This window comes from Microtus oregoni, unplaced genomic scaffold (assembly GCF_018167655.1).
Source record: "Microtus oregoni isolate MIOR12 unplaced genomic scaffold, Mior012 000003F_ref0000135, whole genome shotgun sequence".
Lineage (NCBI taxonomy): Eukaryota > Metazoa > Chordata > Mammalia > Rodentia > Cricetidae > Microtus > Microtus oregoni.
The window spans coordinates 12,625,059-12,648,132 of record NW_024543062.1 but is presented as its reverse complement, the minus strand read 5'-3'; the positions used below and the strand labels follow the sequence as shown (position 1 = coordinate 12,648,132).

Genomic DNA, 23,074 nt, shown 5'->3' with positions numbered 1-23,074 from the left:
TCTCTCTCTCTCTCTCTCTCTCTCTCTCTCTCTCTCTCGTTTCCTGCCCCTCGTTTCCTGCCCCCTTCACTTCATGCTCTCTCTCAACCAAGGGCACTCCAATAAAGCGTGATCTGAGAAGAATCCTCGTGTGGTGGTTGTTCTTTCTCGCTGGTCGAGAAGTTCGCCGCAGGTATTCATGTGTATATCTGTGCATGCATGCCCACAAATGTCAGCCCGTGTGAGCAATGTGCACAGATATGTAGGTGCACATGCTTGTTTGTAAACGTGTGTATGTATATGTTGATGCCAGGGGCTAACATTGGGGGCTGTTCCTCAGACCCCATTCACCAGGCTTTCCGAGACAAGGTCTCTCACCAAGCCAAGAGCTATGATTACACTAGGCTAGCCAGATTGTGAAGCCCAGGATCTCCCTGTCACCATCTCCCCAGCATTGAGATTGCAAGTGCATGCCACCACACCCAGATTCTTTTTCAATGTGGCGTCTGAGGATTTGAATCCAGGTCCTCATGCTTGAAGAACATCAAGCAGGGCACCAACCGGACTACCACCCCAGCCCCCTATACCCTCTGTTTTTATTCTCAATTCATCCTGACATACCATGACCCCACTTTAGAGTGAAAAAGTGGAGCCACTGACCTAAAATCACAGCATTCATAACCTGACAGCTCTGGAAATGAAACCGGCCCTGTCGGACACTCTTCCACAACCTTTCTTCTGCAGGCGTCTTAAATTCTCGCAGGTTGTCTGATCTCAGCTGTCTCGGGGACTCAGGCCTCCCATGCCTGTGCTCCTTTTTCTCCTTGTCATTCTTCACACTCACGGCTAAGCCTTCTCCCGTTTTAATAAGTAGTGTCCCAGTGTGGCAGCAAGCACAGGTCTGGGGCGGTTGGGTCTCTTCAATGATGATGAGGGTGATGATGATGATGGTGATGGGTGATGGCCATGACAGCAGTGACTACGATGATGACACTAATGCTGGCTTCTTCCCGAGCTGGGCAGGAGGCAGCTGCTCCCCACTGACAGGGTGTCCGACACTCACACTGCTAAGACCTGTCTGCACGTCCGTGCTGTCCAAGAATAGAGTTCCCCCCTTTCTCCAGGAGGAGCCAGCTTCACCCAGATGCCAAGGAGAAAGGAAAAGCGCCTGGCTCCACCCTTCCACTGCACCCCTTTGCCCCCAACCCATCCCCCTACCCCACCCCCGCCTCCATGGATCAAACCCTCTAGAACACTGGCCAACCTTGCCTCCAGGCCCTGCTGAATGTCTAGACTGCGCATAGAGAAGGCGTGCAAACTTGGCTTCACGCTAGTCTCCTCTACAGTGACTGTGGTTGTTTGTTTGTTTGTTTGTTTATGGCTTTGTTTGTTGATTTAAAGATTAATTTTTATTTTTATGTGTGTTTCTGTGTGTGCAAGTGCCCTCAGAAACCAGAAGTCGCTAGATCCCCCAAGGCATCCATTCTCAACCTATTAGTCCCCAATCATTTGGGGGTGTGTGAGGGAGATCAAAGGGTCCTTTCACAGGGATTGCATATCTGATATCCTGCATACCAGATATTTACATAACAACTCATAACAGTAGCAAAATTACAGCTATGAAATAGTAATGAAAATAATTTTATGACGGGGGCGTCACTACAACATGAGGGGCTGTATTAAAGGGCCACACACAGTATTAGGAAGGTTGAGAGCCACTGCTCTAGAGCTGGTGGGGGGGGGGGTGACTGTGAGTCACCCAGCATGGTGGAAATAGAACTTAAGCCCTCTGCAAAAGCAGTCAGTGCTCTTAACTACTGAGCCATCAACCCAGTGGTTGAGGCTTTTAAAGGTGTATTTATTACTCTGGTTTTATTTGTATGACTGTTTTGGCTGCATGGAGGTATATGCATGCCTGGTACCTGTGGAGGTCAGAGGAGGGTGCAGGATCCCCTGGAATGGAAGTGGCTCCTGGGAGCCAACCCCTAGTCCTTTATAAGAACAGCAAGTGCTCTTCCCACTGATCTTTCTGCCCGGCAGTCCTGCAGTTGGTTGGGTTTAATACAAACATTGTCTTCTCCTTTAGTCCTCTCCGCAAGGACATGCAGGTACCACTTAGCATCCAAGGTCTATGTAAGGATACCATTATCCAGGTAGGAAAGGGAAACAATGCTGAGTTGGGCTCTGCCATTCACCAAAGAACAGCCTTGGCCTGGGAACATCTCTGCTAGTCGAGTGCTTTCCTAGCATATGCAAAGCCTTAGATTCTATCCCAACGTTAAAAAAACAAAACCAAAATCAGAACCTGGTCATCGTGATGCATACCTGGCACCCCAGCATCGTAGAAGTGAAGGCAGGAGGATCAGGAGTCGCAGGTCACCCTCAGCTATCTAGGGGGGGTTGAGGCCAGCCTGGGCTGCCTGCAATCCTGCTTTTTCTGGCTCTAACCTGCAGTCAAGAGAGAGCAGATTTTCCTCTGTGCCCACTGTGCCAACTCACTCTCCCTGCCTGGAGAATTTTGGCGCAAAGTCCTTGGGTTATCTGGGAATGTTTTAGTTTTTGTTTTTTGTGCTTTTTTATTTTTATTTAATTTTCCCTCTTCTTCTTTGCAGTTTTAGACTTTGGCTCCGTCCACTCGTGTGGCTTAGAGGCAGGAGCAGGGGAGATAATTTTGACTTTCTCTATTTCTGAGAGGATTTTTCAATTTCTCCAAGCAACCCGGCTTCTATTCAATATCCTTCTGAAATCTAAATTTGGAAACTAACTCAAAATCAATTGCATTTCCTCTTACGACACAGCTGCCCAGGGCCGACAGAGAACCGGGCCGGAGCTCGGGTGTTCCCACTTCCAGTTCACTATGCTGGGGATTTTAAGCGGGGAGAGAGGCTGGAATGGGTCCCCCCTCCTCTCCCCTCCACTCATCACAATGGTCCTGTTTGAAGGGGGAAAGATATATTTCTAATCCTCCACTCCGCCCGCATCGCGGTGGATCACACCAGGTAAATCTAACAATATCTCTATTTCTCACCTTTCTCATCTCTAAAATGAGAGAAATAAATAAGTTCCTTAGAAGGTGACAGAAAAGGTGACAGGAAACCAAACATCACGTGCCTCGTGACCGGGGAATTCCAACAGCAACCATGAAATCAGTGTCTGTGTCTATAAGAACCACCGGGCAATGGCTTTAACAGATTTTAAGAGAGTTTTGCTTTCTTCTGTAAGATTCTTAAAAGATTTTTCCAGATGTTCTATAAATTGATTTTATGCTACAGAAAAGAATATTAAACTATATTCATAATATAAAGTCATACACCCAAATATACTGATACTGGCTAGTGTCTAACCTGGTCTAGTGTCTAACCTGGTATACCACCTGACTTCCAAGCTCCTTGAAGAAACTGGTTCCTTTAATTCAGGAAGGAAAAAACTAGACCAACTTCAAGACAGTACAGGCAAGATGGGGGAGGCAGATGGCGAGGGCAAGGTAGGGAGGGCAAACTGGTGAGGGTAAGACAGGGGAGACAAGACAGAGAGGAAAGAAGGTTTAGGCAAGATGATGGGAACAACATGGTAGAGGCAATGTGTTGAAAGCAAGAAAGCATTGGCCAGACGGCAGAGCCAAGATGGTGGAAGCAAGATGGTAACAGGCTAAAGGGCATAGGCAAGAGCATTGAGGCAATATGACAAAGACAAGACAGCTTTCTTACACTCAGTCTTTCAAGTTAAGTCCTTCCCAACCCCTCCTTTCGCCACACCACCCATCCCAGCCTTTGCAATCTGGAGGTTATTTTCTCTGTGGCTATCATTTCCTTTGTAAAACTCAGCTTCCATCCAGCTATCAATAAACCTCAACTGCCCACCATATATGCATCGCACAGATGGTAAGAGACAGGGTGGGATGCAGAAGTCTAAAATAGGGCCCCAGTCCTTTAAAAAAAAAAAAAAGCCTCGAGTCATTTCTGGACTCCAAAGTTAAACCCACTGAGGCATAAGAGCTCGGGCTAAGACTGCAAAATGACCACCACTAAAACCTTGAACAGCTCAGTGCAACAGGACGGTTGCCCACATAACATTTGTCAACCCTCAGCCACAAGAGCCAAGCCTGAAAGCATAGAATTGAGGACTGTGCAGAGAAATCAGTATAACCAGCTCTTCTCAAAGACTGAGTTGCAATGTGTAGGCTACTGAGCCTAAGGTCAATGACGGGTGTCTCAGCAAAGAGCCAGAGGTGATGCCAATTATGAGTATAAAGATGGTGAGCCTCAGAGAAAACAGCCTGGGTAGACCTGTGATCCCAGCACTGAGAAGGTGGAGGCAGGAGGATCAGGAGTTCAAAGTCATCCTTGGCTACTTATGGGAGCTTCAGGCTAGTCTGCACTACATGGATCCAGCCTCAAGGCACAACCTCAAACAAGCAAAAACAATCAAGCAAGCCAAAGCCCAGAGGTTGGTGGAATCTCCATGAATTTCTCCTGTTAGAGCCCAGAGGCCACAGGAGGGCTTTAAGTAACCCAAATGTTTTTGTTTGTTTGTTTGTTTGTTTGTATGTATGTCTTTTGTTGCTCTGGAGATCAGACTCAGGACCTTGCACACACTAGGCAAGCATTTCGCCACTGAATTATACCCCTAGACAAGCTCCAAGCAACTTTAAAAATGCCAGCTTCATATGGCACTAAGGAATTGGCTATGAGCTGCTATGTGCCCAGTGCCTCGCTCTAGCTGAGGAATTAAGAACCCTGAGCCGAAGGAGGTTGTTAGTGGCAATGGGTCAGGTGCACAGCCTTAGCCCCAATGAAGCCCTGGTCACAGTTCTCTGTATACCAGGAAGAGTCCTACCTCCCCACTCCCCCAGCCTCCTGGTACAGCAGGCAGCCTGGTATAATCAACGGAATAAGCAGTCCTCCAAACAAGAACAAAGACTGGTGCCCCTGAGGGCAGGGTAGAGACGGGGAGGGTTTTCTCCACATCACAACCTTTCCTTGTTCTAGCCCTCCAGGTTGCATGCCCCTATAAATCACACACAGGGTCCTGGACGACAGATCTGCCAAGTCCCAGTTTGAAGTCATAGCTTGTCCAGAAAAACTCTCAACTGGACGTCACTGAGCCAGCTCCCAGCCTTCCTCTTCTAGCTCCCCCACTCAACCAGTCAATTTTTTTTCTACCTTCCTACCCATCCCACTCCCTGCCCGGGGACTTTCACCAACCTTTCATGCTGAGACAGACTCATGTAGACCAGGCTGGCCTCCATAGGCAGCCAAGGATGATCTTGAAGTCTTAATCCTCCTTTCTCCTCCCTAGGGCTGAGCTTAGAAGTTTGTGCCACCATTCATAGTTGATGCAGTGCTAGGGATAGAATTTAGGGCCTCAAGCAAGCTAGGCAAAGACTCTACCAACTGAGCTACACCTCCATCTCCCTAGCATGGGCATTCTCTGCAAAGCAAAAGGCTCAGAGAAAGAAGCCAGACCCAGAGGCCCTTAGAAGCAAATCTTGGCTTCTCGCAAGTCCCACCCGGCCAGCTGACTTTGCAATCTCAGTGTGCCGTCTGCCTTTGCTAGGTTTGGTATAGGCAGAGGGGTGTCTGATGGAGAGAGTGAGACATTCATTACAGGCAAAGTCTCCGACCCTACTCCCTGCCTTCTGAAAAGGAGCCCCTAGGACATGGAGTCCTGAATTCTGCATACACATAGACCCTGCAAGGGATTTTAATAAGTAATGTCCAGGCAGGAGAGTGGAACGGCAGCTAAGAGCCTCCGCCTTCAGGCAACAAGTTCCAGAGTCATGTTAAAGCCCTAATAGTCACTGGGTGACTGCCAGCAAGTCTCAAAGGGACAAAGAAGGGCAGGTGCCTGCAGGGTCATTGCAAATGCTAAGGGGGTCATGCATATCTGCTACCTTAAAACACACCCCAGAGTGGTCCGAGAAAATGACTCCATTGGGTAAAGTGCTTGCTGCACAAGACTTGCTAGCATCTGCCTATAATCCTAGTGCTGGTGAGGCGCAGGTCAGCCAGTCTAGCCAGCATGGCAGGCTCCCGGTTCAGTGAGAGACTGGGTCTCAAAGAACAAGTCAGAGAAGTGACTCTCAGCTTCCACATGTGTGCATGGACATACGCATTCCCACCACAATAAATAAATGAGCACGTTAATTAATAAACAAGTATAGTACCACACAGAACTTTTATAATTGCCATTAAGAGGTGTGGCCATAATGTATGTTATGTCACTAATGGAAACTCTTACTAAGATGACCTGCTACAGACTAATGTGTTCCTGAATATAGCTTGAGAGACAGCAAGCTCTGGCTCTTTTCGGGGTGTCTTATGAATGTGCTTCTGTGGGTATTTATGCAGAAAAATTAATTTCAGCCTCCCAGCTCTCCTCATCTAGCCAGGCTGGCCCTAGACTTCTGGTCCTCCTACCCCATCTCCTGAGTGCTGAGAGCATGTTCTTCTGGTTGCTCTGGAAATGAACTGAGGGATTTAATCTTATTCTGTTCATTTTGTCTTGAGATCTTGGGAGAAGAGCTTCAACACGGCCTTGGTGGGCTGTCCCGATGGTCTGGTCTCATGACCTGCGAGAGGTGTAATTAGGGCCACAACTTCACACTACAGCTGCAAGTTCAGAGCCCCCTGGAAACTAATGATATGATGCTAAGGGGACTATGACATCTTTTCATGATTGCAGAAGACTGCCCACATCCCTCTCATCAAAGGGCAAGAAGAAAGCTGTCTCCCCAAGTCCTCGGCCGCTTGTCCTGAGGCTGGCCTGTCACTCTCACAAGCGGAGACAGGTGAAGGCTCGTCCCCAACCCAAGTTTACACAGGTTGTATGGAAACTTCACAGATCTGTGTAGTTCATTTATCAAAAAAAAAAAAACAAAAAACAAAAAACAAAAACCTGTTATACTTTAAAACTCAGAGTCAGCCCGGGAGACAGCTTAGTGGGTAAAGGCAATTAAGCCTGAGGACCTAAGACCATCCAGGAACCGCGTGGTAGATGAAGAGAGTTGACTCTCCTACGTGTTTTTTCTGACCTCTATATGTGGTCTGTGGTATGTATTCACCATCCCAAAATACATAACACACACACACACACACACACACACACACACACACTTTTAAATTCAAAGTAGGATGCTGTAGATAGAAACATGCACTTTGGGATCAAGAAGGTGGCTCAGTTGGTAAAACACTTGCCTTGTAAGCATGAGGAGCTTTGAGTTCGGTCCCCAAAGCCAACATTTTTTTTAAAAGCTGGGCATGGTAGCATGTCCTTGTATCCCAGAGCCAGAGGCAGAAACAGCTGGGTCCCTGGGCATGCTGACAGACCACCCTCACTCTGCGAGAACCACATCAGTGAGAGAGCCCGTGTCAATATCCAAGGTGAATGTTTCTGAGGAATGATATTCCAGGTTGACCCCTGCCCTCTATGTGCACAAGCATACACACACACCACACACACACACACACCCCTGCACACAGACCACAGACACATGAAAAGAAATCTGTGCCTTGTAGCCAAGAACAAGGGCTCTGTGGTCAACTGGCCTCTCAAGTACTGCTTACTGACATCAGTACACAGGCAATGTGGTTACCTTCCCCCAGTCCGGTTTGCTGGGTTCTCCTGGGAGGGAGGGGCTGGAACCTCCCTGGACTAACGGTAATGTCCTACCATTGAACACATGGAGCTTGTAATGTCTCTCTAGTACACAGCCAAGAATTATTATCAGTCATCATAACAGCTGGCAGTTCTGGGCCATGGAAACATGCATAAGGTTGGGAAGGAAAGAGAGGGCTGGAGATGTGTACCAGCTCAGTCTTCTTTATACTAGACAGGTGGTGTGACACCGTGAAGACAGCAAGTGCACAGGGACCATGAGTCCCTTGGACCACATGGGAACAGCGATGAGCTCCACTGACCCTGCCCTTTTACGATAACTCCTATAGAATATTTTAGATGGGACGGGTTCTGGAGAATGCTACAAACCTAGATGCCGTGCCTCCTTGTTTGTCTGAACTTTGTGAATGAACATCTGCTTCCCAGACTCACCCAGAACTTGATCCTCGGTTGCTGCTTGATTCAGAATCTCACCCTGCACCCAGGCAGAGGGAAAGGGAAAAGTCTGCCTTCTTAGTGATGCATCCAACCTAAAGGGATACTGTACCCATTTAAGCCTTCACTTCGCAAGCCATGACACCCACTTCGCTACCAGCTCCCCCATCAAACACCATGCACTGACAGCTATTTCCTTCCTAGATGTCCCTAGCCTGCAGTCCATCCTGTCTAAGCTAGAGTCAAGTCACAGGCAGAGACGGAGTCAACTATAGTGACATGTTTCTAGCGGAAGACCAAACTTCCAGCTTGAATGCATTATGGGAAAGAAGCAGGTAGTGGTTTCTACAATAGTCCCGGACACTAAACCAGAATGGAAGCGAGAAATCAGACTCATTCAGATGTCAGCTTAGAGTACCCAGAGCACAGAGAGCCAGGGAGATCACCCTGTGCCCCCGCACGCACAGCGACCCACGGGCGTCAGCGCACGTCCTTACCATTAAGCTGCCGGTAGACGATGTCCTCCAGCAGCGACAGGCGCTTCAGGACCGCATCCTGGATGGGGCTGGCGCTGTGCGCACTGAGGTTAGCCACCTCTGCGCGAGGCCGGATCTCATGGAAGGTGTCTCCGCTGCGCACCGAGATAGGCCGGCACTTAGCCAAGAAGATCACAAAGCCGGCCACCGCTATCAAGTTCAACACCAACAACACTTTGACTCTCCTCAGTGAAGCCATCAAACAACACGGCTGGTCCTTTCCCTGGACCCACGCCTCAACCAGCCTCACCTGCGAGGCGCAGGGCAGTCTAAGACCGTGCAGACCCTTCACACCTGACAATGGCCAGGAGTGGGTTAGGGGAATCCCAGTTGTTGCCGGCTACAATACGCCGATGCTCAGGCGACAGAGACCACTGGGAAGACACAGCTGCTGGGGACCAAGCGTGATCATTCTTATGGAAAGCCTCTGGTTTGCAAAAGTGTCCCTGAAATGCCTGCTTCGTCCACAGCACGCAGTCACTTCTAAGAGGCAGAAAAAGATAAAGGTCCCGGGGTCTCTCCCCGCTGCACCCAGAACAAGTCGTCTTTGGACTTTGGACTTCCGGAGACGTGGACCTTCAGGAACAACCCGAAGGTAGTCGGAATTCTCCCGAGACGTGGCGGGAGTGGCGCGCAGGTGCCTGGCTCCAGCTCTGCGCCCGCCGGCGGAAGAGCGCGCCACTATTGGAGTTGCACTGCTGACACTCCCGCAGGCGCCCGTCGCGGGGCTAGGACAGCGTTCTTCAGCAGAGGACCTGCTCCTCCGGGCGGGTGTCTTTGTTCAGCTCACCGGCCCTCTCCATCACTCCGGGGGGAGGAAAAGCCCGCTCCCGTTGCCCGCATCCTCCAGGCTCCGCAGTCACGCTCAAATCTCAATGACTCTCTCAAAGTGGGGGGGGGGGGGGGCGCAGCAGGAAAGGGGAGGGAGCAGGAACCCAGCGCTGCGTCCTCTCCGCCTCCACCCCGCCCGCAAAACTCACCAGTGCGCACAGCGCCACGGGTTACCGAACACGTTCCAAGTCCCCACACGAGCCTCCGGGCCTGCCGGACACACTGGCCTGTCTCAGGAGGTGGCGCGTCGCGAGGCTGGCCGGAAGGAAGAGTCGGACCTCCAAAGTCACACCAGTTTTCTACACGCTTCTCTAAACGTCGCGGGGAAAGGATGCGCGCTGGTGCCTCCGCCGCCTGTCACCACGGCCGGTGCCGCTCGTCCCAAGCCCTCAGGGGAACCAAGATCCGAGTGTCCCAATCACTGGACGCAATGACACCGCTGCTGCGGCACTGAGAGTACACACTGTCTCCCAGGGGGATGGTGGGATAGACCGGAGCAGCTGGGGAGACAGGAGGGGATGCTCAGGTGGTGACGGAAGGCGGGGCGCGGTCCCGAGGGGAGCGGCTGCGGCGCCGACTCCTCCTCCGCGGTCCCTTGGTCACCCTCTTCCCCGAGAGACAGTCGCCACCGCCGCTGCCACCCGCAGGCTGCGGAGCGCACAGCCAAGGGAAGCTGGCCCGCTCTTGCGCGCGCACCCGGAAAGGGTGGGGGCGTCAGGAGAGAGTGGGTAGCGCGCGGGACCCGGGAGCAGTCAAGTCATGTTGGCTGCTAAGGGCTGCGAGGGACCCTTGGGGTTCTCAGCGCTCTCTAAGCGGGCGGGTTTGTTCCATCCCGGCAGACGAGGAAGACGTTCCTTTCTCTTGGCTAAGCTGCTCTGCTTAGCTTGGCCCGGAATGGCTAGAGGGAAAATCTGGCCTGGAGACTCGGATTCCGCTACTTTTGGAGCCAGGCCTTGTGTCCTTCTTGCTAGGGCCCTGGGAGACTTCTGACCATCCGAGTTGCTGCTTCTGTGCTCACCCACACTTCAGTAAACATCTTATTAGTAACACACGGATTTATGTCCCTAATGGGTCTCCACAACCTCCTTCTTTTCCGGAGACCCAGGAGTGCCAAAGACTGGGATCCAAACCTGCCCTCTGATTCTTTAATTTGTTAGGCCAGAGAAAGAAACCAGGCTGCCAACAGATAGCTGAGTGAATTCAGGGGCTTTCCCTTCATTCTTCCTACCCCATGAAAGTTTATTGTCGCTCCTTGGTTAGTTTTGTTTGGTTGGTTTGGGTTTAGGCTTCTAATTGGGGCAGGGTGAGAGAGTGGGTGGATTTGGGGTTTGGGGTTGGGATGTAGTTCTGTTGTTGAACTGAAGTTGAGTGCTTGTTTAGACCTCAACTGGATCCCCAGTTCTTCACAATCCAGTCTTGCTGGTGGCAAACCTATAAGCCCAGCATTTAGAGGATCAGGAACTAGAGATCCCCACTGCTGCAAAGTAAGTTCCGGGTTCGCTTGGGTTCCTTGTAAAGGGGAGAGGGGGTATTTTTGTTCTTTGTTTGTTTGGACTTTGTTGGGACTTTGCTGTTTCTTTGTTTATTCAGTCTCGCTTAGCCTGGGCTGGACCCTAACTCCTGATTCCTTACGCTCTTGACCTCACGTCCCAAGTCCTGGGATAGCAGTCACTGTCACCAAGCCGGGCCCTCCATTTCAGCAGAGAATGTTTTGTTTCTTTGCAGGGGATGTTTTCTGCTGCCATTGCTTGTTATGTTAAACAGCAGCAGCAAGCACCTTTACAGTTTTTCATACTGGGGAAAAAAAGGTACATGGAAGGCCAGGGGTGGTGGTTGAGTGTGGTCTGCTGCTCAGAGGAGACAGGTGGACCTTTTACTCAAGGCCAGGCTGGGCAGTTTGGCGAGGGTCCTACCTTAAAAATGAAATAAAGGGAAAAATTACAGGGATATAGCTCACTGATATAGTACTCGCTGGACATATGTGAAGTCCTCAGTTTAATCCCCAAAGAAAGGGAGGGAAGGGGGAGCATGAAAAACCATAACAATCTTCATTTCTTTTTTAATATATTATTCTTTTCTTTTTATTACATTGTTAGGATGCATTGGGCATGTGAGCGTGTGTGCATACACACGTATATGTGTATGTGTGTATGTATGTATGTAAGCCCACAGAGACCAAAAGGAGGTATTTGAGTCCTTGAACTAGAATTACATGTTTTTTTGAGCCACTGCTGAGGGTGCTTGGATCCTATGGTGTTTGAATAGGTGTGGGCCCCATAGACCCAAGTGTCTAAGTGCTTGGCACCTAGCGAGTGGCACTATCAGGAGGCATGGCACTATCGGAGTAGGTATGACCTTGTTGGAGAAAGTATGTCACTGATGGGGCAGGCTTTGAGGTCTCAGAAGCTCAAGTCTTGTCAGGATGTCTCAGTTTCCTTCTACCTGTAAGTCAAAATGTAGAACTCCCAGCTACCTCTCAAGCACCATGTCTGCTTGCCTGCCACCATGCTTCCCACCATGACGACAATGGACTAAACCTCTGAAACCGTAAGCCAGCCCCAATTAAACGTTTTCCTTTATAAGAGTTGCTTTGGTCGTGGTGTCTCTCCATGGCATTAAAAACCCTAACTAAGACAGATTCCGATTCCGCTTCTCCTAAGAGAGAAGTAAGACATCTCTCTAGTTCCATTTCCTTCCATTTAAAAAAATACTTAGCTGCATATGTGTCTGGGTGTGTATTTGAGCCACAGCCCACATGTGGAGGTCAGAGGACAACATGCAGGAGTCAGTTCTCTCCTTCCACTCTGCAGGTCTCGGGGATTGAAGCCAAGTAGTCAGACTTGGCAGCAAGCACCTTAACCTCCCTGAGCTAACTCACTGGCCTCCAGTTTGATTTTTCGTTTCTTTGGAGCCTGCTCAACAAGATCCTTAGGGTACTGACTTTTTATAATCTACAGTGAACTGAGTAAAAAAAAGAAACAGTTTAATAAAAAGCCATATCAAAAAGCATGGAAAAAGCACTTTTAGACATCCGTGAGATAAGAGGGAAGCTGGTGAGAGGAAACCCTGGCTTTCAAGGCCTTCAGATCATCAGGGACCTGTTGAGGTCGGGTCTATCCACAGTTGTTCACTGTGGACCCAAGGCAGCAGTGTTGTCAGAGCCGCAGCAGAGGCTAGCTGGTGGAAGGGCTGGAAAATGTACTGCCCTTGCTCAATCCCACGTTCATGGGTGACCCTTCCTGCATCCTCCACCCTCCCAAGATACGAGACAACATAGTCAGAATATAGCGTACCATACTAATTTCACCACGGTTTTCTATGACATGAGAATCTTCAGGTATTGAGACACAAGGGAAATATGGTTGGTTGGATTCGGTTTGGGTTTGGGTATGATTTTTGAGCTCAGTCTCACTATGTGTCCCAGACTGGCCTAAAACTTGTGATCCTCCTGCCTCATCTTCTCAAGGACTAGGGTTACAGGTGCATACCACCAAGCCCAGACTGTGAACTATTTATTTTTATGCAATGAAGAATGGATAGTCATGTAGAAAAGCAATGGGATAGAACAAAAAGACCTGCACTGAAGATAATGGATGGAGGGTGGTGCTCTACCACTGAGCCACACCCCAGCCCCTCACTGGGGGATTCTAGGCAGGGGCTCTACCACTGAGCCCCAGCCCAACCCCTCACTGGGGGATTCTAGGCAGGTGCTCTACCACTGAGTCACACCCCAGCCCCTCACTGGGGGATTCTAGGCAGGGGCTCTACCACTGAGCCACACCCCAGCCCCTCACTGGGGGATTCTAGGCAGGGGCTCTACCACTGAGTCACACCCCAGCCCCTCACTGGGGGATTCTAGGCAGGGACTCTACCACTGAGTCACACCCCAGCCCCTCAGTGGGGGATTCTAGGCAGGGGCTCTACCACTGAGCCACAACCCAGCCCCTCACTGGGGGATTCTAGGCAGGGGCTCTACCACTGAGCCACACCCCAGCCCCTCACTGGGGGATTCTAGGCAGGTGCTCTACCACTGAGCCACACCCCAGCCCCTCACTGGGGGATTCTAGGCAGGTGCTCTACCACTGAGCCACACCCCAGCCCCTCACTGGGGGATTCTAGGCAGGTGCTCTACCACTGAGTCACACCCCAGCCCCTCACTGGGGGATTCTAGGCAGGTGCTCTACCACTGAATCACACCCCAGCCCCTCACTGGGGGATTCTAGGCAGGGGCTCTACCACTGAATCACACCCCAGCCCCTCACTGGGGGATTCTAGGCAGGTGCTCTACCTCTGAATCACACCCCAGCCCCTCACTGGGGGACTCTAGGCAGATGCTCTACCACTGAGCCACACCCCAGCCCCTCACTGGGGGATTCTAGGCAGGTGCTCTACCACTGAGCCACACCCCAGCCCCTCACTGGGGGATTCTAGGCAGGGGCTCTACCACTGAGCTGCACTCTCAGCACAGGATAGGGTTTTAACAGCAGGGTTATAGGACCTGAGATGTCTGCATGAAAATCTAGCTCTTGGTGTGTCCATGATAGTGGCCCACTTCTTGAGATTAGAATGTGAATAGTTTTTTGTGAACACAGATGCTCCACAGACTGCTTTATGTGTGCTGGGGAGAGAAAAGCCTGTTGATAAACCATGAAGTCACCAGCTCATCTAGGCCAGAGGGTCCCATGAAGTGTCTGGCTGGCTAAGGTAAAAATCAAAAGCTCTGAGGTTGGAACTGGCCTGTAAACTTCCCCATTACTCTAACTCTGTTCCCCATTCTTTACATTTGTTTCCCCAGTCTGGAAATATGAGCATAGTTGGGTGTCATACCCACCTGGGTTTATAGCCATGTACTGATAGAAAAATGAAAAACACCCCACATAGCCTTTGCATTTGAATATTTGGTTCCAATTGGTGCTGCTGTTTGGGAGGGTTATGGAACCCTCAAGAGGTACAGCCTTGCTGGAGGAACTATGTCACTAGGTATAACAGGCTTTTTCTTTTGGAGCCACCAACCAGCTCCTAAATCATGACACAGAGACTTATTATTAGTTTTGAATGTTCAGCCTTAGCTAAACTCTAATTTTAATCTGTTTCTCTTTATCTACCTTTTGCCTTGGGGCTTTTTACCTTTCTTTCTGTAGGTCTTATCTCCTGCTGCTTCCAGTGTCTGGATGCCTGGTGGCTGGTTTCTGACCCCTGCTCCTCCCTTTCTTCCTTGTTCCTCTCTCTCTCTCTCTCTCTCTCTCTCTCTCTCTCTCTCTCTCCCTAAATTTCTTCTCCTATTTATTTTCTACATATTAGCCCCACCTATCCTTTCTCTGTCTAGCTATTGACTGTTTAGCTTTTTATTAGCCCAATCAGGTGCCTTAGGCAGGCAAGGTGAAACAGCAACACATCTTTACATAGTTAAACAAATGCAGCATTAAAAAAAAGTAACATATCTTTACATGATTAACAAATGCAGCAGAAACAAAGAAACAAATGTAACATGCTTTTACACAGTTAAAGTGATACTCCACAGCATAAACAAATGTAACACATTTCTACATAGGTAATATTCCACAACAACTGGGAGCCAGGTTTTGAGAGTTTATAACCTTGCCCCACTTCTGGTTCAGTTTCTCTTTGCTTTCTTTGTTTTGGAGATGTGATATGCCATCTTCCAGATCTGACTGCCAGCTGTCACACCTTCCTCAAGGCTTCCGTGTCTGTCATAGACTCTCCACTGGAACCGTAAGCAAATGAACTCTTCCACAAGTCTCTTTGGTCATCAAAAAGTAACAATATGGAAGTCTGGACTTGGGACAATAGGGATGCCTCTGTGAAGAACATGACTGTATTGGTTTTTGGAGGACCGTGGGATACTTTAGAAGTCTGAGCTGGGAAAGTGGATGAATGCTGCAAACAGAGCTTCACAGGTCCTTCTAACAGGAGCCTAAATGACAGCTGGGCTCAGAGAAAATGTAGACGGTAGAGACCTGGCTCACAGTGTTTCCAGAGGAAGTGAGGACTTTAACAGCAACTGGGCTAGAGGCCACTTGTGTGCTATTCTGGCAAAGAATCTGGCTGCCTTCCGACCCTGTCCTAAGAATTTAGGTGAGGCTAAATTAAAAAGTAACGAATGCCAATCTTTTACATAAAATGGTGTGGTATGAACTTTTTACATCATCCTATGTTCTTTTAAATTGTCTGTCTAAGGCAGCTGGGGTGGTGCATGACTATAATCCCAGTGGTTGGAAGGCTGAGGGAGGAGAATCATACATGAGTTCCAGGCCAGCACCGACTTCAGAGTGAGACCCTGTTTCAAAACAAAAATTGGAAAACCAAAATTAAAACAGAAAGGTTCTCTAGATTACTAATGCTAGCACCTCAGGTCTTATTCCTAGACAGGAAGCACTCTACTCACCGACTAAGCCAACTCCCCAGCCGACCCCCCTTTTCCTCCTGGTATTTTCCATTTGCAGTTGGTTGAGTCTGGGGATCTCCACGACTGAGTGCATATAGAAGAATGTAAGTCGTTGAGTATCTGTTGTGAGCCCGCAGCTCTGAAGGTAGCGTGGTGTCGAGAGCCAAGGCTGGCAGAACTATCGCATAGCTTCAGAGCGTGGTGGAGAAAAGACTCAGGGCAGAGACCCACGTGTTTCTATGAACGAAGATTGAACGGATAGGAAAGAATGAATTAAATCAGTTCCGCTCGCCGGGTAAATTCGCAGGCCCACAGAGCGACATAAACTACATCCACATAGATGAGAGAGCATCACAGAGCCCTGTCCTTCAGTCTCCCAAAAGGGGTGGTGATGCTCCCCTAACCAGTTCCCTCTGTTCTTACACCATCTGCCCCAGTCCTGTTAGAGAAACCAGCAAAACAACATATCTGTGTCTGAGTGGCCTATCACCAGGAGGTGAGGGCTGTGTTCCACTTCTGTCACCAAGGAACAGATTGGTTCTTGACTTTAAGAAAAAAAAAACATTTATTTTTATTGATCATGTTGTGAGACATGGTCTCACTATGTAGCCTAGGCTTGCTTGGAACTTACTAGGTAGCCAAGACTGGCTTCAAATTCATGATCCTCCTGCCTCAGCCACCCGAGTGCTGGAGGGTGTACCACCCACACTCAAGTGTTTCAAGATTTTAAGTTAGAAAATCTGAGGCTGAGGAAGGGAGAGCAGTGCAAGTGAGACCCTGTCTCTAAAAAGAAAAGAGAGAGTGGGAAAAGATGGAGGATAAAGGAAAGAGGAGGGAGGGATGGAGGAAGGGAGGGACAGAGGGATTATTTCAGATGGATCCTCAAATTTTTCTTTTTTATGAAGTTCAGTTAAACTACAAAAATCTTTGTTCTGAGGCCATGATTCCCAGTGCAGTGTGCTCAGAAGAGTCTGGGTCATAGTTCTCTGGCTATCAATAATCTATCAATAAATCAGTGACTGAAAGGACTATTGGGAGTGATGAAATTGTATGCCTGTCCTGTCCTGAGGTTACATTTCAGTAATATGTCCTGGGCTGGAAGATGGCTCAGAGGTAAAGTGCCTGCTGCTCCACCATGAGGACCTGAGTTAGGATCCCCAGAACCCACCTAAAGTCAGGCATGGTGAACCTGGATCTGTGATCCTAGCCTCCAACATAGAGATGGGATCGTAGAGAATAGAGAATCCTCCAATGTTCATGGGAGAGCTAGCCTGGGTTACACAGTGGTGAGCAAGAAGACCCCTCCTCAAACAACGTGGAAGGTGACTCCAGCGCATGAAGTCCTCTGCCCTTCACACATGTGCTATGGTACATACATGCCATCAAACACACGTGTGTGCACGTGCAAACACACACACACACACACACACACACACATCATTACGAATTTAAAATATTTAAAAACATAAAAAAGCAAAGTCCCAGCCTAGCATCCCATTCCTCCAAGGAAATCCTAACATGTGCCATTTATACCCATCTACCTAGATGCTATAGCATAGTGATGATTACACATCTGTCTAGATGCTACAGCACAGTAACTGCACACCTGTCTAGATTATGGCCCAGTGATTGCACATCTGTCTAAATACTACAATACAGTGACTGTGCATCTGTCTAGATGCTACAGCACAGTATTGCACATCTGTCCAGATGCTACAGTACAGTGATCGCACATCTGTCTAGATGTTATGGCACAGTTACTGCACATCTGTCTAGATTCTACAGCACAGTGATTGCATATCTGTCTAGATGCTACAATACAGTGACTGTGCATCTGTCTAGATGCTACAGCACAGTGACTGCACACCTGTCTAGATGCTACGATACAGTGACTGCACACCTGTCTAGATGCTACAATACAGTGACTGCACATCTGTCTAGATTCTACAGCACAGTGATTGCACATCTGTCCAGATGCTACAGCACAGTGATCACACATCTGTCCAGATGCTACGGCACAGTGACTACACATCTGTCTAGATTCTACAGCACAGTGACTGCACATCTGTCTAGATTCTACAGCACAGTGATTGCACATCTGTCTAGATGCTACAGCACAGTGACTGCACATCTGTCTAGATGCTATGGCATAGTGATTGCACATCTGTCTAGATGTTACAGCACAGTGACTGCACATCTGTCTAGATGCTTTGGTACAGTGATTGCACATCTGTCTAGATGCTATGGCACAGTGATTGCTTACCATCCTTGTAACTATCCACTCACATTTCTGTCGCTTGGTGCAAGAGAAGTAAAGCTATGTAGTGACTTACACAGTAACACTTGTTAACTAGGTGAAGAAATACATGAATAGAGGCTGAGGATGTAGCTCAGTGGGTAAAGCACTTGCTGCTATGCAAGTGTGAGGATCAGAGTTTGATTCCTTAGGACCCATATTTAAGGAAAAAAAAGAAAAGAAAACTGGGCAGGTAGCTGTGATGAATAATTAGTTGTCAATTCGACTATTTCTTTCTGATGGCAGTCCACATAAAAGGACATGAAAGAAGGAAGCTTTTTGTGTTTTTTTTTATTTGTCCTCACTCTTAACAAATGATGTGGGATTCCCCTCTGTGTGCTGTGAATATGTTTTTTTTTGTTTTTTTTTTTTTACCATTGGTTAATAAAGAAGTTCTTTTGGCCTATGGCAGCACAGAATATAGCAAGGTGGGAAATCCAAGCAGAGACAGAGGAGGAAAGAAGATGGAGTCAGGCAGATGCCATGAAACCACTCAAGAGGCAAGTAGTAACAAACCATGAGCCTCGTGGTCAAGTATAAAATAATAGAAATGGGTTAATTTAAGATGTAAGAGCTAGTAAATAAGAAACCTAGGCTAATAGGCCAAAGCAGCTTTTTAAATTAACCAATGGTGATAATAAACATATTCGCAGCATACAGAGGGGAATCCCACATCAGAAAAAATCATCTATTCTGCCACTTAGGCATTCCTTCACGATTACGAGATGAGAGCATACTTCTCCTTTGCAGCAGAAGACAGCCACTGTTGAACTAATCATAACACAGCCTCTAAGCCATTTAAATAAATCCCATATATGTGCATATGTAGTATATGTATATAACAAACGTGTGTATATTTAATACATATATAAACATATATATTTATGTAATGTATAATATGTATGTATATGTAATTTATATGTAATTCGTATGCAAGTATATGTAATATAAATATATTAAGCATATATTTCAATGCTAATATGTATATGTGTAAATATGTTACATATATAATATCCCGTGTGTGTATCCTATGAGTTCTGTTCCTCTAGAGAACCTTGACTATTACCTGTAATCCCAGCACTGTGGAGGTAGAGACAGGAAAATCTCTAAAGCTTGCCTGACAGCCATGAAAATCAAATTGATGAGTCCCAGGTTCCCTAAGAGACCACGCTGTTTGCTTGTTTGTTTGCATGTTTGCTTTTGAGACAGCGTTTCTCTCTGCAGCCCTGGCTCTGTCCTGAAGCTCACCCTGTAAGGCAGCCTGGCCTTGAACTCAGAGATCACCTATCTCTGCCTCCCAAGTGCTGGAACTAAAGACATGCACCAGGACTACCTGACTTTTAACTACTCTTGGAATTACAGTGCATGTCATGAATTTTCTCCTGTGGAGCAGGCCTTTAAACCAATCCAAGAGCCGTTTATTACTCCCATAACAGCGGTGCCACTGTTGCCTCAGTGGGCACATTTTGCATGGCAGGTTGGCATTGGAGTTTGCAGGGTCCACAGTTCTCATAGCATCTGTGGTTGCCTGGGCTGAGTCTGCACATGGCTGATCTTATCAACTGCCAATAATGGATCAATGATGGCCTCACGAGGCCCTAATTCTTTTTATTAAACTATCAGCAACTGGTAGACTCTGGAGGAGGGACAGTCATTACCTTCATCAGCATACCCAAAAGAGTGTCTGCCAGGTTACAAAGGACAGTTCCAAATATGAGACCACATAGACTGCCCTTGTTAAAATCAGCGTGTCACAAAACAAACAAAACAAAACAAAAAGACATGACATAGGGAGGGTATGGAGGATGGAGATGACAGAAGTGGAAGGAAAATTAAAAAGGGTGGCTATGAGAGCCAACAGAATGCATTATATGCAGATATGGAATTGTCAATGAAAAATTAATCAAGGTAAAGAACAAGCAATGTTAATAATTTTAAAAGTAAAAGTCTAAGGATATGGCTCTCTAATAGAGTATTCGCGAAGCATGTGTGGAACCCTACATTTAATCCCCAGTATCAAAATGGAAAGGAGAAGGAAAAGGAGAAAAGAGGAGAAAGGGGAGGGCAGGGGAGAGGGAAGTAGGGAGGAAGGGCAGAAGAAGAGGAGAAGGGAAGGGGGAGGGGGATGGGGGAAAGAAGAAGACAGAGGAGAGGGAAAGGAAGGAAGAGGGAAAATGCATGAGCAGTTTCTGTCTGGATGGATCACCAGGTTTGCACTACAGGGGCTCATGCCTATGCTCCACCTGAAATATAGACCATTTGTCCTGGAATTTAGTTCTGCCTGCCATTATATATATCAAGACTTTGATTCTTATAAAAAGAAATACAAGAAATATTTGAATGTGATGGAAAGAGAAAGCCTCTTTGTGGCCAGCGCACAGAGTATGTGGAGGAATTTCTTTATAGATATTCATAAAACCAACATAAAACCATCTGCCCCATGCCTTCCAGACCCATAATAACTTCACAGAGCTTAGTGTATTCAATTCTTCAACACAGACGTATAAAAAAAGTCACATGAACTGACATTTACAGAGTTCAGAAACCATTGCTTTTCTACTCGAGCCTGCCTCTTACAAATGACCAGGCTTTATTCCTAACATAACCAATGTGGTTTTGTAGGGAACCACAGTCTGCTCTTTAATACCCCTCATGTGTGTGTGCGTGTGTGTCCGAGCGCGCGCGTGCACATGTCTGGTATGGGGCAGGGACTGACATCAGGTGTCTTCTTCAGTAGCTCACTACCTTATTTTTGCCACCTTAGTTTTTGAGATGAGATCTCTCGCAGAATCCGGTTCAGCATGACTCACTGGCCACCAAGCCCCAGGGACATGCCTGTCTGCCTTTCCAGAACTGGGATTACAGGCACGAGTTGCAAAGCCAGGCTTTTTATGGACTTAGAGTCACCATGGAAACACACCTTCAGGTATATCTGTGAGGGTGTTTCCAGAGAGGGTTGCAGGAGGGAGACCTGCCCTGAATATGGTCAGAAGCACCCTACAGGCTGGGGTCCTGGCCAGCATCAAAGGGAAGTGATCTGAGCACCCACTTCTTCTCTCTCTGCTTCCAGCTACCTCATGCTCCTCCTGCAATACCTCCCCCACCATGATGGACTGCATCCTTGGACTGTGAGCCACAAGAAACCTTTCCTTCCTGACGTCACTTCTGCCAGGGATCAGGTCACAGCAATGTGTAAAGAGCTGCTGTGGTTTTGTAACATCCAAAGCAGCAAAACGTCACGTGAAGAACAGGCAATTTTAATCATTCCAGCAAGTTCCCTTCTGCACCCTTGGAACTAACCGGGTCTCTCTAAACTCTATTTCCAGAAACAAGCTGATTTGGTTTACATATAAATAAAACTGTGCACTGTGTACTTTTTCTTTCACTGAAAACAACTATCTTGATATTAATCTGTATTGCAGCAGATATCAATAATTCACTCTTTGTTCTGTGATTAAAAGTAATGTTCAATTACCTGGAGACATTCCAGTTTCTTTCCCAAGACCTAATGTTTTAATCTATTTTTTATACTGCTGGCATTGAAGTTGAAGGCCTTGTGTGTGCTAGGCAAACGCTCTACCCCAGAATTATATTCCTGATTCTCTTGTCGTCATTTAAGACCGGGTCTCACTAAGTTGCTAAAGGTTGCCTGGACCTCCCCCTGTAGTTCAGACAGGTCTTGAATTTATGACCCTCCTCCCTCAGCCTCTGAAGTAACTAAAGTTACAGACCTGTGGTAGCAGGGCACTGCCCCTAAGTGCCATGTTTGGGACCTAACAGATTTACTGTTAGGAGTAAAACTGCTAAGAATATTTGTATACAAGCCTTTTTTGTTCTAATTTTATTTTATCTTACTCATGTGTATGAACATGTACACATATGTGTATGTATGCATGTACTCTGTCTTGTACATAGCAGTCAGAGGACAACTTGTGTGAGTTGGTTCTCTCCTTCCATCATGGAGGTCCAGGGAATCAAACCTGCGTGGTCAGGCTTGCTGTGTGGTCCTGGAAATCAAACCTGTATTGTCAGTCTTGCTATGCGGTCCTGGGAATCAAACCTGTGTGGTCAGGCTGGCTGTGTGGTCCTGGGATTCAAACCTGCGTGATCAGACTTGCTGTGTGGTGCTTTTACTCACTGACCCACCTTGCTATCCTGACAAGCCTTGATTTGAACATATTTTTGTGTGTCCTGAATTCATGCCTAGACATATAACAGCAGCAAAGCGTGGTAAACACTCTTCTTCCACAAGAAACCACCAGACTACTCTACATCCTTGCCGATACGGCTCGTATTTCTTCATTTTGGCCATTATTGTGGGTAAAACGTGGCTCCTTATTGTGGGTTTGGTGGTGGTGTGGTTTTAGACAGGGTCTTGCTTTTGTAGCCCAGGCTAGCCTTGAAATTAAATCAAGTCTCCTGCCTCAGCCTACCAAGTATTGGGATTTGTCCTAGTTAGGGTTTTATTGCTTTGATGAAACACCGAGACCGGAAAAAAATAAGTCGGGGAGGAAAGGGTTCATTTGGCTCATACTTCTACACTGTAGTCCATCACTGAAGGAAGTTTGGACAGGAACTCATGCAAGGCAAGAACCTGGAGGCAGGAGCTGATACAGGGGTCATGGAGGATGCTGCTTCCAGGCTTGCTCCTCATGGCTTTCTCAGCCTGCTTTCTTGTAGAGCCCAGGACCACCTGCCCAGGGAGGGCACTGTCCACAATGCATTGGACCCTCCTCCATCAATCACTAATTATGAAAACGCCCCACAAGTTTGCCTGGAGCCCGGTCTTGTGAAGGCATTTCCTTAACTGAGATGACTTTAGCTTGTGTCAAGTTGACATAAAACTAGCCAGCACGGGATGTCCACCACGATGCCTGGCTCATTTTCCTTCTGTCCAATAATGAGTGATAACGAACACTAGTGTATATTTAAGTCATTTAAAAATTTTCTTCCAGGAAATATTTGTTCAAATAC

General features: G+C 47.7%; 1 protein-coding gene across 1 annotated transcript in view; it reads right to left on the bottom strand.

The window, feature by feature from the left end:
• Galnt17 (polypeptide N-acetylgalactosaminyltransferase 17) overlaps window positions 1–10,249 on the bottom strand; it is a 431,486-nt gene extending 421,237 nt beyond the window's left edge. The window contains exon 1 of the mRNA XM_041648500.1: window positions 8,529–10,249. Coding sequence (XP_041504434.1) covers window positions 8,529–8,766 — 238 coding nt within the window. The 5' untranslated portion in view covers window positions 8,767–10,249. The remainder of the gene's footprint in view (window positions 1–8,528) is intronic.
• Window positions 10,250–23,074: the final 12,825 nt, after the last annotated feature.